This window comes from Meriones unguiculatus, chromosome 19 (assembly GCF_030254825.1).
Source record: "Meriones unguiculatus strain TT.TT164.6M chromosome 19, Bangor_MerUng_6.1, whole genome shotgun sequence".
NCBI classification, from domain to species: Eukaryota; Metazoa; Chordata; class Mammalia; order Rodentia; family Muridae; genus Meriones; species Meriones unguiculatus.
The window spans coordinates 9,886,414-9,900,782 of NC_083366.1; the positions used below are offsets into that span (position 1 = coordinate 9,886,414).

At 40.4% G+C, this 14,369-nt stretch overlaps 1 protein-coding gene across 1 annotated transcript in view; it reads right to left on the minus strand.

The window, feature by feature from the left end:
- The window catches only part of Malrd1 (MAM and LDL receptor class A domain containing 1), a 744,773-nt gene that overhangs the window by 138,903 nt on the left and 591,501 nt on the right, over nt 1–14,369 (minus strand). The window contains exon 34 of the mRNA XM_060372547.1: nt 4,420–4,683. Within this exon, the coding sequence (XP_060228530.1) occupies nt 4,420–4,683 (264 nt within the window). The remainder of the gene's footprint in view (nt 1–4,419; nt 4,684–14,369) is intronic.

Here is a 14,369-nt window from a genome sequence, read left to right on the forward strand (position 1 = left end):
TGGTTGGAGAAACAGTCTCATAGAGGGCACCCATGCCCTGATATATTTTGTCCTTGTGGAGGAATACAGGCTTTTTGAAGTAAGACCTAATGATTTTTTTTTATTTCCTCAGTTTTTTTTTTGTTATGATTCCCCCTTTTCATTTCTGATTTTGTTAATTAGGGTACTACTCTACTCTAATTGTCATTTACTTAGTTTGGCTAAGGGTTTGTCTATCGTGTTGATTTTCTCAAAGAACCGGCTCTTAGTTTCCTTGATTTTTTTTTTTGTATTGTTCTTTCTGTTTCTAAATTGATTTCAGCCCCAAGTTTAATTATTTCCTATTATCTACTTCTCTTGGGTGTGTTTTCTTCTTGTTCTTCTTGTTTTTGTTTTTCATCTTCCTCTTTCCTAAAGTTTTCAGATGAGCTATTAAGTTGCTAGTATGGGATCCTTGAATTTCTTTATGAAGATACTCAATATTATGAACTTTCCTTTTAGAACTTTTTTCATGGTATATGAGTATATTGTACCTTCATTTTCATTCCATTCTAGGAAATCTTCAATGTTTTTCTTTATCTCTTCCCTGCCCCAGTGGTTTGTGCAGTTTCTATGAGTCTGTAGTCTTTTTGTTATTTCTGTTGTGGTAGAGGTCTAGCTTTAATCCATGGTGTTCTGATAAAGAACAATGGGTTAATTTAATTTTCTTGTGTAGGTTGATGCTTGCTTTGTGACCAACTATATGATCTATTTTGTAGTTCCCATGTTGTGCTGAGATGAATATATATTCTTTTGTTTGAGGGTGAAAAGTTCTGCAGACATGTATTAAGTGCATTTGATTCATGACCTCTGTTAGTTTCATTATTTCTCTGTTTAGTTTCTGTTTAGATGACCTGCCCATTGGTGAGAGTGGAGTGGGGTGTTGAAGTCTCCCAATTTTTTTGAAATTTTTAAAAATTTTATTTTTAATTAGTTTATTCACTTTGAATCCAGCTGTAGTCCCTCCCCCATCCTTTCCCAATCCCATTCTCCCTACCTCTTCTTCTCCTATGCCCCTCCTCCAGTCCAACGATAGGGGCGGTCCTGCTCCCCTTCCATCTGACCATAGTCTATCAGGTCTCATCAGAACTGGTTTCTTTGTCTTCCTTTGTCGACTGGTAAGGCTGATACCCATTAAGGTAGAGGTGATCAAAGAGCCAGCCCATGAGTTCATGTCAGAGACAGTCCCTGGTCCTATTATTGGGGAACTCTCTTGGACACTGAGCTGCCATGTGCTCCTTCTGTGCAGGGGTTCTAGGTTATCTCCATGCATGGTCCTTGTTTGGAGTATCAGTCTCAGAAGAGACCTCCATGCCCAGATTTTTAGTTCTGAAGCTCTCCTTGTGGAGCTCCTGTTCCCTGCAGATCTTTCTATCTCCCCCTTCTTTCATAATTTTCCCTGCACTTTGCAAAAAGCTTGGCTATGAATCTCATCATATGTTTTGATACCCTGCTTGGTAGAGTCTTTCAGAGGCCTTCTATGATAGGCTCCTGTCCTGTTCCCTGTTTTCTCCATCTTCTGATGCGCATCTTCTTTGCATTTCTGAATGAAGATTGAGCATCTTACCTACGGTTTTGATTAGCTTTCTTAGGTGTACAGATTCATATGCCTCTGTATGTGGTTTTATGCACTTGTGAATGCAGGTGTCCTCCATGGTCATAAGAGGGCACCTGGAATTATAGGTCATTGTGAGCTGCCCCACGTGGGTGTAAGGAACCAAACTCAGGCTCTGTGCAACATGCTCTGAACTGAGATAGAGTCAATTCTCTATCCCCAAGGCTATGATTTTAATATAATATTTTTATATGAAGTTTATTAATTTTTCCCCTCTCCCATCCCCCTCCTCTTGCCACGCTCTCTGTTGTTGGTTCCCTTCATGACTATTTTAAACAACACCCCTTCTGCTTTTATGTAACAAATGAGCTATTATTTATTTACTTATTCATTTACTGTCTATCTGTCTGTACGTCAGGTGTTCCTCTAGCTTTTCTGGCTTTGTTTTTATTATTTTATCTCATCCATACCTGAAGCATCAGTTATCCATATGCTGATGCCAAGAATACTTCTATGTCTGTTTCTCTTTTGATCTATGTGTACATATTTTCATTTCCACATGGACCTGCCACATGTTTCACAAATACAGAATCTTAAATGAAGTCATGATATTCCCAGAGAATTCCCTGTTTCCCCTGTATTCACAGTTGACACCACTGCAGAAGAGTTGCCTTGATGCCCAAATAGAGAACTGCAGTCATTCTGAATTCCTTTCTTTTCCTCCTCACCTAATAGCATTCCAAATCATTCATTGTTTTTATCACACACCACATAAGCTTTACAATTATTACAATAGTGGTCTCCATTATAAAAAAATAAACAAAATAAAACAGTCTTTTAAAAGTCCATTGGCTCAGATATAGTCAATAGACAGCTCTGTCTCCATGTGGGTTTTTGGGTAAGGGGTTGCCTCTGTCATAAACTCGGTTGACTGCTCTTTGAACACTTGTCACTGGTGATGTGGCCTTGCCAGGCCACAGAGGAAAAGGATCCAAGCAGTCTGGATGAGGCTTCATAAGCTATGGGCAGATGGCAGATTTTCAGTGGACTAGGAGAAGGGGATGGGAGGAAAAAATGTCAGGTGGGGCTGGAGAAGTGGACTAGGAGAAGGGGATGGGAGGAAAAGAATGGCAGGTGAGGCTGGAGAAGTGGACTAGGAGAAGGGGATGGGAGGAAAAGAATGGCAGGTGGGGCTGGAGAAGTGGAGGGAGGGGCCTAAAGTCACAATATGCAGTGACTACATTTGTAAAAAATGAAAACATAAACATAAATAAATAAAAATAAAAAAATAACAACAACAAAAATAGTCCATTGGAGACCAAGGAGAAGAAAGTTAAAGAAGATGAACCTCATATTTATGAGTGTGCACCAGAAATTTAAAAAATGACACAAAAAGTGGCATGGTTGTCTTAGGGTTTCTATTGCTGCAATAAAACACCATGACTGAAAAAGCAAGCTGGGGAGGAAAGGGTTCATTTGGTTTACATTTCCATATTGCTGTTCAACATCTAATGAAGTCAGAGTAGGAGCTCAAATAAGGAAGAAACCTGGGGCAGGAGCTCATAGAGTCCAGTGAGGGAGTGCTGTACTGGCTTGCTCATCATGCTTTTCTCAGCCTGCATTCTTTCTTTTTGAGTTTATTTACCTTTTATTCACTTTACATCCTGGTTGCGCTGTTGTCTCTTGTTCCCTCTGAGCCCCTCCCTCCCTTCCCCCATCTCACAACTCTTCCTCAGTAAAGGAGAGCTCCCTTTCCCATCCACCACAGCTCATCAAATTGCATTAGGACTGAGCATGTCCTCTTCCACTGTGGCCCACTCCTATAGGGTGGGTCTTTGGTTGGGCAGACATTGGTTGGGTATTTCCTTATTCTCTGGTCTATCTGCTCTATCTTCATCCCTGTACATATTGTAGGCAGAGTAAATTTGGGGTCAAAGGTTTTGTGGGTGGTTTGGTGTTCCCCTCCTTCTACTAAGAAACCAGTCTAGTTAGAGGACATTCTCTTCAGTCTCTGTGGCCTCTAGGAGTCTCTGCTTGAATCTTCCTCATATGCTCCCAGGAATCTACCCTGATTTAGGTATCCAGCTTGTCATAGAGATGCCCCCACCCTGAGGTTCTATTTTTTTCTACAAGCTTTCTGTCTTCTGTCCCTCTCTCTTCCCAGCTCTGATTTTTCACCCTCTTGAGTCTCTTCATCCCCTTTCCTACCTTGTTTTTTCTCATCAGTTACTACCTCTGTCTATTCTATCTCCTTTGCAAGTGAGATTTATGTCTCCTCTCTTGGATTTTTCTTGGTATTTCTCTTCATTGAGTCTGTACCTTATAGTAGGCTCATCCTGTATTATATGTCAACCTGTTTTCTTATAGAACCCTGGACAATCAACCAAGGTAGGGCCCCACCAACAATCGGCTGGGCCCTTCCCCGTCAAAAACTTTCCTGTAGCTGGATCTTATGGAGGCATTTTCCTAATTAAAGTTCCCTCCCCTGAGATGGCTTTAGGTTGTGTCAAGTTGCTACAAAACTAGCAAGTGAGGTGCTTCATACAACATATAGGGTCAATGAGCATTCTCATAGGTCTGTGAAAAGAAATACAGAAAAATGGCCTAGAGTTCAGGAAGCAAGAAAATAAGAGGAGGTTAATAGAAGCTGATGTAACCACAAATGGAACCCTTCTAGACATGGAAAGTAAGGACCACATGGTTTGTTTAGTGACATAAGACACAAATTACTGTTAGTGATGATATAGCCATGGGAGATTCTAGAGAACTTGACCTAACCTGTCAAACACTATTGTTTCTAAATAGAATTTTTTTCCTGGAACATAGAGTTATTGAAAACAACTCACCACAGCTGAATTCATCTTCATTAAAGTAGCAGTCAGCCACTCCATCACACAGCAGGAGAGAAGGGATACACTGGCCGTCAGAGCACTGGAATTCTGTGATACTGCACAGCTGAGGTGAGGGGATGAGAGAGCAATCCATTTCATCAGATCCATCTGTACAGTCTTCTTTCCCGTCACACTTCTCTGAGGCAAGGACACACTGCAGTGTGTAAATACACGCAAACTGGTCTTCTTGACAAAGTGATGGCTGTGCTAAGGCGGGTCCTGAAAAAGAATCATATTGCTGCTGTGATGCTTTGTCTGTGTCCAGGACTGAGTCAGCCCAGGACATACTTATTGTTATAATTATAAAACAATTGAAATTAAAAATAATTTAAATTCATGAATTATTAAATGTACAAAACAAATAAGTGTGATAAAAATATGCCTTATCTAATCTCAGAACCTGTAGTCTTTTAAAAGGGGAATTTCTGGGGCTTGGTGAGATGGCTCAGCAGATATGGGTACTTGCTGCCAAGCCTAATGACTTGAATTTGATTATCAGAACCACAGAACAGAAGAAAACAGTTCCACCAAGTTGTGTTATGATCTCCACATGTTCATTGAGGCATGTCCATCCATCCATGTATGTGCACACAAAGAATGAGTAGACGTAATAAACAAGTAAAGGCTGTTGATGGTGTGCCCGGACAATGGCAATCAGAAGAACCCAAATCAGTTCTTCTGACAATCAGTCCTCTTTCCTTTGCTTATGTGTGGGGAGAATTTCCTGGAAGATTTCTCCAATGAACTTTCTTAGCAGTAATATGCCTCCAGAAGTAGCCTCCTGGAGATCCTGATGTGAAGCATAGCCGACTACCAACACATTTCTTGTTTAAAATTAAACTCCCTCTGAATTCCTTTCCAACTTTTCCACCGAAATACTTTTGATCCAGGAAGAATATGAAATTTTATTTCTCGTGGGAGTCCAGATAGACTCTGAGCTAGAGGCGCTTCTCTATTAGGTCAATATTTTTTTTTTAAGTTTCTTCTTTTATCCTAATGTACGTTCTGCATTTTAGTACAAAATATCTCCACTACACAGACACACACACACCTTTTATCAGTGTTCCAATGAAACTAAAATTTCTGTAACAAACACCTTGCTTACCTTTAGAACTGAATGCAATATTTTTCATTAAAATTTTTAAGAAACTTTGAGAATGAGGAAAGTTTTTCTAAAATTGAAAGTTTAGTGAATTAATTATGGGATGTGATTCATAGTAATACAGTTAAGATAAATTTTCTCATTTTACATTAATATCACTTTTTACCCATTGAAAAGCCTAAGTACTGGCTTAAATTCCTACTGCAATTAAAATAATACAATTTAATGTACAAGGCATGGTTTCAACTACGTGATGTAATAGAAAAGGCAGTACTATAGAAACAGTGAGTTTCACGAGTGCCGGAGGTGGTGGAATAGGAAGGAAGGGAGAGGCAGACCACTGGGCCTCTACAGCAGTGAGACCGTTCTGTATCATCAAATAATGTCCATTTGTTAAAATACACTGAATTGTCAACACCGAGGTTAATGTGGTGAACCCTAATGTAAAGTATAAACTTTGAGTTAAAATGTCAGTACAAAGTAATCTCACTGATTGTAAAACATGAACTTGATGACTTGATGATTTATACCTAGGGACCTTAGTAAATATTTATACATTTTAGTTGCTTTTGCTGTGATACTTCAAATTCTCTTATATGTAAGTCTTATTTGTATGATTGTGTATCCCCAAAACATTCTATATGTACTGATGCCAGTTTAAATGCCAATACTGGAGTTGGTCTTTAGGTGTGTATTTCTGTGTACAGTTACCAATATGAAACCTATATTCAGCCTGCTATTCACGTCTAATAATTCCTCCTGGAAATTCTCTGCAACCTGAATCTCTGCGAGACTTCTTGGAAAGAGAGAAATCCAAATTTAGAAGCAGGTACTACTTTAGTAAATGTAGTGTGTTTCATGTTTCACTGGGTCCAGAAATTTGCTTAGTCAGATTAATTAAACTAATGGCATTGCAGTTCAAGGACAGTGTAAGCAGAAGGGAAATCATGTCAGATCAATTTTAACTATAATGAGTTTCCTTGAAAATGCATTACATTAGAGAGCAATTTCACGAGAGAGTATGCTCTGTCCTCATATTGAAACTTTTACTTATGTTAGTAATATAGTATATACTATGTTGACAGGGTCCTCTTGTACCCCACAGAGAACATTTAAAACAGGGAAGTTTCAAGAGAGTAATATACAAAGAGAGACACTTAGAAATGTTTGTGGTTGAGGGAGTATGTGTGTGAGAGACAGAGACAGCGAAACAGTGAGACAGAGGGGCCAGAAAAGAGAGACAGAAAAACAAAACAGAATTGAGAAACGTTGCTTCATTTTTAAATAATTTTATTAATTTTGTGAATTATGGGTGTTCCTAAGCTATGATACTCCAGATGTATCATATAGTCCTGATGACAAGAAGGGAGAAGAGAATTAACCTAACAAAACCCATAGTTTAAAAGCTATGATGCTTTTCAAAAGGAGGATCACAAGTTTCTAGACTTGAAATCAACAATTATTATACAATAATATCATCTTTAAGTTCCAGTTAATTTACACATTTTTTTCTCTTTATTTCTAATTTAAAATTATTTTTCTCTTTTTTGAACTATAAGCCCCTACCTCCTCCCCTCCCAACCCACCCCCCCTCCTCCCTCTGCATGCATGACACTCCCCAAGTCCACTGATAGGAGAGGTTCTCCTCTCCTTTCTGATCTTAGTCTATCAGTTCACATCAAAAGTGGCTGCATTGTCCTCTATTAAAGCCTGGTAAGGCTGCTCCCCCCCAGTGGGAGGTGATCAAAGAGCAGGCCAATCAGATTATGTCAGAGGCAGTCCCTCTTCACATTACTATTGGACTCTGAACTGCCCTGGGCTACATCTGTGCAGGGGTTCTGGGTTATCTCTATGAATAGACCTTGGATGGAGTATGAGTCTCTGAGAAGTTCCCTGTGTTCAAATTTTCTTGTTTTGTTGCTCTCCTTGTGGAGACCCTGTCCTCTCCAGCTCTTACTATTTCCCAGTTCTTACCTAAAATTCCATTCACTCTGCCCAACAGTTGCCCATCAGGCTCAGCATCTGCTTTGATAGTCTGTAGGGCAGAGGGTTTCAGAGGCCCTCTGTGGTAGGTTCCTAGGTTGTTTCCTGTTTTTTTTCTTCTTCTGATGTCCATCCTCTTTGCCTTTCCGGATGGGGATTGGACATTTCAGTTAGGGTCCTCTCTCTTGCTTAGTTTCTTTAGATGCACAGGTTTTAGTGGGTTTGTCCTATGTTGTATGTCTATATGAGTGAGTATATACCATGTGTGTCTTTTTGCTTCTGGGACAACTCACTCAGGATGATCCTTTCCAGATCCCACCAATTACCTGCAAATTTCATGATTTCCTTATTTTTCATTGCTGAGTAATATTCCATTGTGTAGATGTACCACAATTTCTGCATCCATTCTTCAGTTGAGGGGCATCTGGGTTGTTTCCAGCTTCTGGCTATTACAAATAAAGCTGCTACAAACATGGTTGAGCAAATGTCCTTTTTGTGTACTTGAGCCTCTTTTGGATATATGCCCAATAGTGGTATAGCTGGATCTTGAGGAAGCACAATTCCTAGTTGTCTGAGAAAGCGCCAGATTGATTTGCAGAGTGGTTGTACAAGTTTACATTTCCACCAGCAGTGGAGAAGGTTCCCCTTTCTCCACAACCTCTCCAGCATGTGTTGTCACTTGAGTTTTTGATCTTGGCCATTCTCATGGGTGTAAGGTGAAATCTCAGGGTTGTTTTGATTTGCATTTCCCTAATGGCCAATGAGGTTGAGCATTTCTTTAAGTGCTTCTCTGCCATTCGGTATTCCTCTACAGAGAATTCTCTGTTTAGCTCTGTTCCCCATTTTTTAAGTGGATTACTTGGCTTGCTGCTTTTCAGCTTCTTTAGTTCTTTATATATACTGGATATGAGTCCTCTGTCAGATAAAGGGTTGGTGAAGATTCTTTCCCAATCTGTAGGCAGTCGCTTTGTTTTGGTGATGGTCTCCTTTGCTTTGCAGAAGCTTTTCAGTTTCATGAGGTCCCATTTATTGATTGTTGCTCTTAGAGCCTGTGCTGTTGGTGTTCTGTTCAGGAAGTTTTCTCCTGTACCAATGAGTTCTAGGGTATTTCCCACTTTTTTTTCTAGCCGATTTAATGTGTCAGGTGTTATGTTGAGGTCTTTCATCTACTTGGACTTCAGTTTTGTGCAGGGTGATAAGTCTGGATCTATTTTCATTTTTCTACATGTAGACATCCAGTTGGATCAGCACCATTTGCTGAAGATGCTATCTTTTTTCCATTGTATGGTTTTGGCGCCTTTGTCAAAGATCAGGTGTCCATAAGTGTGTGGGTTTATTTCTGGGTCCTCTGTTCGGTTCCATTGATCCACCATTCTGTTGTTATGCCAGTACCATGCAGTTTTTAAAACTGTTGCTCTATAGTACAACTTAAGATCAGGGATGGAGATACCTCCAGAAGATCTTTTATTGTAGAGGATTGTTTTAGCAATTCTGGGTTTCTTGTTATTCCATGTGAAGTTGAGAATTTTTCTTTCCAGGTCTGTAAAGAATTGTGTTGGTAATTTGATGGGAATTGCATTGAATCTGTAGATTGCTTTTGGTAAAATGGCCATTTTTACTATGTTAATCCTGCCAAGCCATGAATATGGGAGATCTTTCCATCTTCTCATATCTTCTTCTAATTCTTTCTTCAGAGACTTGAAATTTTTTTCATACAAGTCTTTGACTTCCTTGGTTAGGGTTACGCTGAGGTACCTTATGTCATTTGTGGCTATTGTGAAGGGTGTTGTTTCCCTAATTTCTTTCTCAGCCCTTTTTCTTTTGTATACAGGAGGGCTACTGATTTTTTTGAGTTAATTTTGTATCTGGCCACATTGCTGAAAGTGTTTATCAGCTGTAGGAGTTCCCTGGTAGAGTTTTTGGGGTCACTCACATATACTATCATATCATCTGCAAATAGTGATAATTTGACTTCTTCTTTTCCAATTTGTATCCCCTTGATCTCCTTCAACTGTCTTATTGCTCTAGCAAGGACTTCCAGAACTATGTTGAAGAGATATGGAGAGAGTGGGCAGCCTTGTCTTGTCCTTGATTTCAGTGGGATTGCTTTAAGTTTCTCTCCATTCAGTTTGATGTTGGCTATAGGTTTGCTGTATATTGACTTTACTATGTTTAGATATGTGCCTTGTATCCCTGATCTCTCCAATACTTTAAACATGAATGGATGTTGGATTTTGTCAAATGCTTTTTCAGCATCTAGGGAGATTATCATGTGGTTTTTTTCTTTCAGTTTGTTAATATGGTGGATCATATTGATGGATTTCCGTTTATTGAACCACCCCTGCATAACTGGGATGAAGCCTACTTGGTCATGGTGGATGATATCTTTGATGTGTTCTTGTATTTGGTTTGCGAGTATTTTGTTGAGTATTTTTGCATCAATGTTCATAAGGGAGATTGGCCTGAAGTTCTCTTTTTTTGTTGGGTCTTTGTGAGCTTTAGGTACCAAGGTGACCGTGGCTTCATAGAATGAGTTTGGTAATGTTACTTCTGTTTTGATTTTGTGGAATAGTTTGAAGAGAACTGGAGTTAGCTCTTTTTTGAATGTTTGGTAGAATTCTGCGCTGAAACCAACAGGTCCTGGGCTTTTTTTGGATGGGAGACTTTCGATGACTGCTTCTATTTCCTTGGTAGATATAGGACTATTTAATTGATTTACCTGGTCCTGATTTAGCTTTGGGAAGTGGAATCGATCAAGAAAATTGTCCATTTCATTTAAATTTTCAAATTTTGTTGCATATAGACTTTTGAAGTAAGTCCTAATGATTGCTTGGATTTCCTCAGTGTCTGTAGTTATGTCCCCCTTTTCATTTCTGATTTTGTTGATTTGGATGGTGTCTCGCTGCCTTTTAGTTAGCTTGGCTAAGGGTTTGTCTATCTTGTTGATTTTCTCAAAGAACCAGCTCTTGGTTTCATTGATTCTTTGAATTATTTTATTTGTTTCTAATTGATTGATTTCAGCCCTGAGTTTGATTATTTCCAGCCGTCTGCTCCTTCTTGGTGTGTCTGCTTCTTCTTTTTCTAGGGTTTTTAAATGAGTCATTAAGCTGCTTGAATGCGCTGTCTCAAATTTCTTCTTGAAGGCACTTAGTGCTATGAAGTTGCCTCTTAGCACTGCTTTCATTGTGTCCCACAAGTTTGGGTATGTTGTGTCTTCATTTTCATTGAGTTCTAGGAAGATTTTAATTTCTTTCTTTATTTCTTCTCTGACCCAGCTGTCTTTTAGTAGCAAGTTGTTCAGTTTACATGTATGTGTAGTCTTTTTGCTATTTTTGTTGTTACTGAGGTCCAGCTTTATTCCATGGTGATCAGACAGGATACAAGGGATTATTTCAATCTTCTTGTATCTGTTGAGGCTTGCTTTGTGACCAACTATGTGGTCTATTTTGGAGAAGGTCCCATGAGGTGCTGAGAAGAAGGTAAATTCTTTTGTGTTTGGGTGTAAGGTTCTGTAAATGTCTGTTAGGTCCATTTGATTCATGACCTCTGTTAGAGATATTGTTTCTTTGTTTAATTTCTGTTTAGTTGACTTGTCCTTTGTTGAGAGTGGGGTGTTGAAGTCTCCCACTATTAGTGTGTGGGGATCTATGTGTGGTTCAAGTTTTATCAATGTTTCTTTCACAAATGTGGGTGCCCTTGTATTTGGGGCATAGATGTTCAAGATTGTGATGTCTTCCTGGTGGAATTTTCCCTTGATGAGTATGAAGTGTCCTTCCCCATCTCTTTTGATTAATTTTGGTTGAATGACTATTTTATCAGATATTAGAATGGCTACTCCTGCTTTCTTCTTGGGTCCGTTTGCTTGAAAAGCTGTCTTCCATCCCTTTACCCTCAGGTAATGTCTATCTTTGTGACTTAGGTGTGTTTCTTATATACAACAGATTGCTGGGTTTTGTTTACTCATCCATTCTGTTAGTCTGTGTCTTTTTATTGGAGAATTAAGTCCATTGATATTGAGAGAGATTAATGACCAGTGGCTGTTAGATCCTTTGAATTTGATGTTGGCTGTGGTCATACGGTTGTGTGCTTGGTTGCTTTTAGTTTTACTGTAGTGAGGTTATTTATTTTCTGTGTTTTCTTGAATGTAGCTAGCTAGCTTTCTTGGGTTGTATTTTCCCTTCCAGTGTCTTCTGTAATGCTGGATTTGTTTGTAGGTATTGTTTAAATTGGTTTTTGTCATTGAATATCTTGTTTTCTCCATCTATGAGGACTGAGAGTTTTGCAGGGTATAGTAGCCTGGGCTGACATCTGTGTTCTCTTAGGGTCTGCATGATATCAGTCCAGGCCCTTCTGGCTTTCATAGTCTCTGTTGAAAAGTCAGGTGTGATTCTAATGGGTTTGCCATTATATGTTACTTGGCCTTTTTCTCTTGCAGCTTTTAGTATTTTTTCTTTGTTCTGTATACTTACGGTTTTGATTATTATGTGGCAGGAGGATTTTCTTTTCTGGTCTAATTTATTGGGTGTTCTATAGGCCTCTTGTATTCTTATTGGTCTCTCCTTTAAGTTGGGAAAATTTTCTTCAATGATTTTGTTGAAGATATTTTCTAGGCCTTGGTGCAGGGAATCTTCTTTTTCCTCTATTCCTATTATTCTTAGGTTTTGTCTTTTTATGTTGTCTTGAATTTCTTGGATGGTCTGTGTCAGGAATTTTTTAGATTTAACATTTCCTTTGACAGATACATCTATTTCTTCCATTGTATCTTCCACACCTGAGATTTTTTTCTTCCATTTCTTGTAGCCTATTGGTTATGCTAACCTCTGTAGTTCCTGCTTTCTTCCCTAAGTTCTTTCTCTCCACAATTTCTTCCATTTGTTTTTTTTTTTTTTTAATTTTTCCAATTCTATCTTCAGGTCTTGAGCTATTTTGTTGGTTTCCTTCCCGTGTCTGACTGTATTTTCATGTTTTTCAGTCAATTCCTTCAGCTGTTTGTTTGAACAATCCACTGTTTCTTTTATTTCATTCAGTGATTTAAACATTTCCTCTCTAAAGGCCACAGACTGTTTGGCTGCAGCTTCCTGTATTTCTTCACGGATGGCCATAATCTCCTTGTCTTTAATTTCCTCCATTTCTTTATGGATAGCCATGATCTGTTTGTTTTTATCTTCCTCTAATTCTTTTTGTATTTTATTTGTTTCCTCTGTTATCTTCTTCATGAGCATAGATGTTAGGTCATCTCCTTGAATTTCACTTATGCTGGGGTGTCTAGGGCTATTTGCCCCTGGATAACTGGGTTCTGGAGATGCCATATTGCTCTGTCTTTTGTTGGTTGAACTTTTACGCTGTCCTCTACCCATTGGGCTATCTTAGTTGTTTGAATTTAGTTTCTGGTTGTTCTTGGATTCTTGTAGTGGACAGAATCCCTTTGGCAGGAAGATGGTTTTTCCTGAAGGAAGCCTTTCCAGCTTTTTGGGTATAGTCACTGGATGTCCGGTGTTTTTCAAGAGTTGCTACAGCTCACCTCAGGCATAGAGACCTGGGTAGTAACTGTGGTCCTGATTAGTTGAGAGGGCTCTCCTCTCACTGGGAGAAGTCCTGGAGACAGCTGCCCTCCTTCTGGCTTTCTTGCTGTAAATTTAGTGATCAGCTGCTGTAACCTGTGTGTCCCGTGGTTTGGTTGGTTTTGTTAGGGATAACTGGTTGCCCCTTGGAGCAGTATCTGGGGGTTGATCTCAGGGTTCCCGGTCTTTTGTAGGTCTGAGGTTGGGGCTCTGTGCCCCAGAACCCAAGAGGTAATCTGTGGCGGGTGAGTACTGCTCTGGTGTCTTTGGGCGCACAGTTCTTCCTGTAAGGTGTATTTGGTACAATGCAGGCCTCTGAGCTGGTGGAGTGTGCGCCCGCCTGCTAGTCTGCGGGAGCTGAGTTTCTGATCATTCTGTGCTCCCTGTTTGGGCCCAGATCTGTGATGGCTGGGCGTACTCACCTGTCTGCGATCTGTAGGCTGCTAGACTTTCCCTAGGTGACCCCAGCAGCACGGTTTATTCCTTCCCTGTGGGGTCCTCTCTGGACAGGGGTCCCCAGTCCCTGTTGTACTGGAGCGTGCAGCTTGTTTGTATGGCTGAGCTGAGTGTCCAACTCTCTGTGCGGCAGGAGTTCAGTTGTGTTGGCGGTGGGTACCCGCCGTCCTAGAGACCATCCGGGGAAAGTCTGGGTGACCCGTGATCAGTCTGGCAACTTTGCTTCCCATTGGGGTCCCCCCGACTGGGACTCTCAGCCTCAGGCACCTTTGTGCTCACAGATTAGCCTGGGAAAGTTAGTGGGACAGGGACGCTTGCCAGCCTGGAGACACAAAGCCCAAGTTACCCGGGATTTCTTCCGGGTTCTGGCTGGGTAGCCGTGAGTGGACCCAACCGATTCCCACACCGTGGGAGCCTCCCCTCACCTGGGAAACACGATTGATGTAGTTTCAGGGCCCAGAGTTCAGTCTCCTGGTCTCTGCACGGCGAGTGCGTCCTGCTTCTCAAAAGCTGTGCTCTCCTGGCGCCGCCATCTTGGCTCCCCTAATTTACACTTTTTTATTGATTACAGTTTATTCACTTTGTATCCCAGCTGTAGCAACCTCCCCCATCCTCTTCCTCCCTCTTCTTTTCCTATGCCCCTTCCCCAGTCCAATGCTAGGGAGGTTCTCATCCCCTTCCATCTGACCCTATTCTATCAGATCTTATTAGGACTGGCTTCTTTGCCTTCCTCTGTTGACTAGTAAGGCTGCTCCACCCTCAGGTAGAGATGATCAAAGAGCCAGCCCATGAGTTCATGTCAG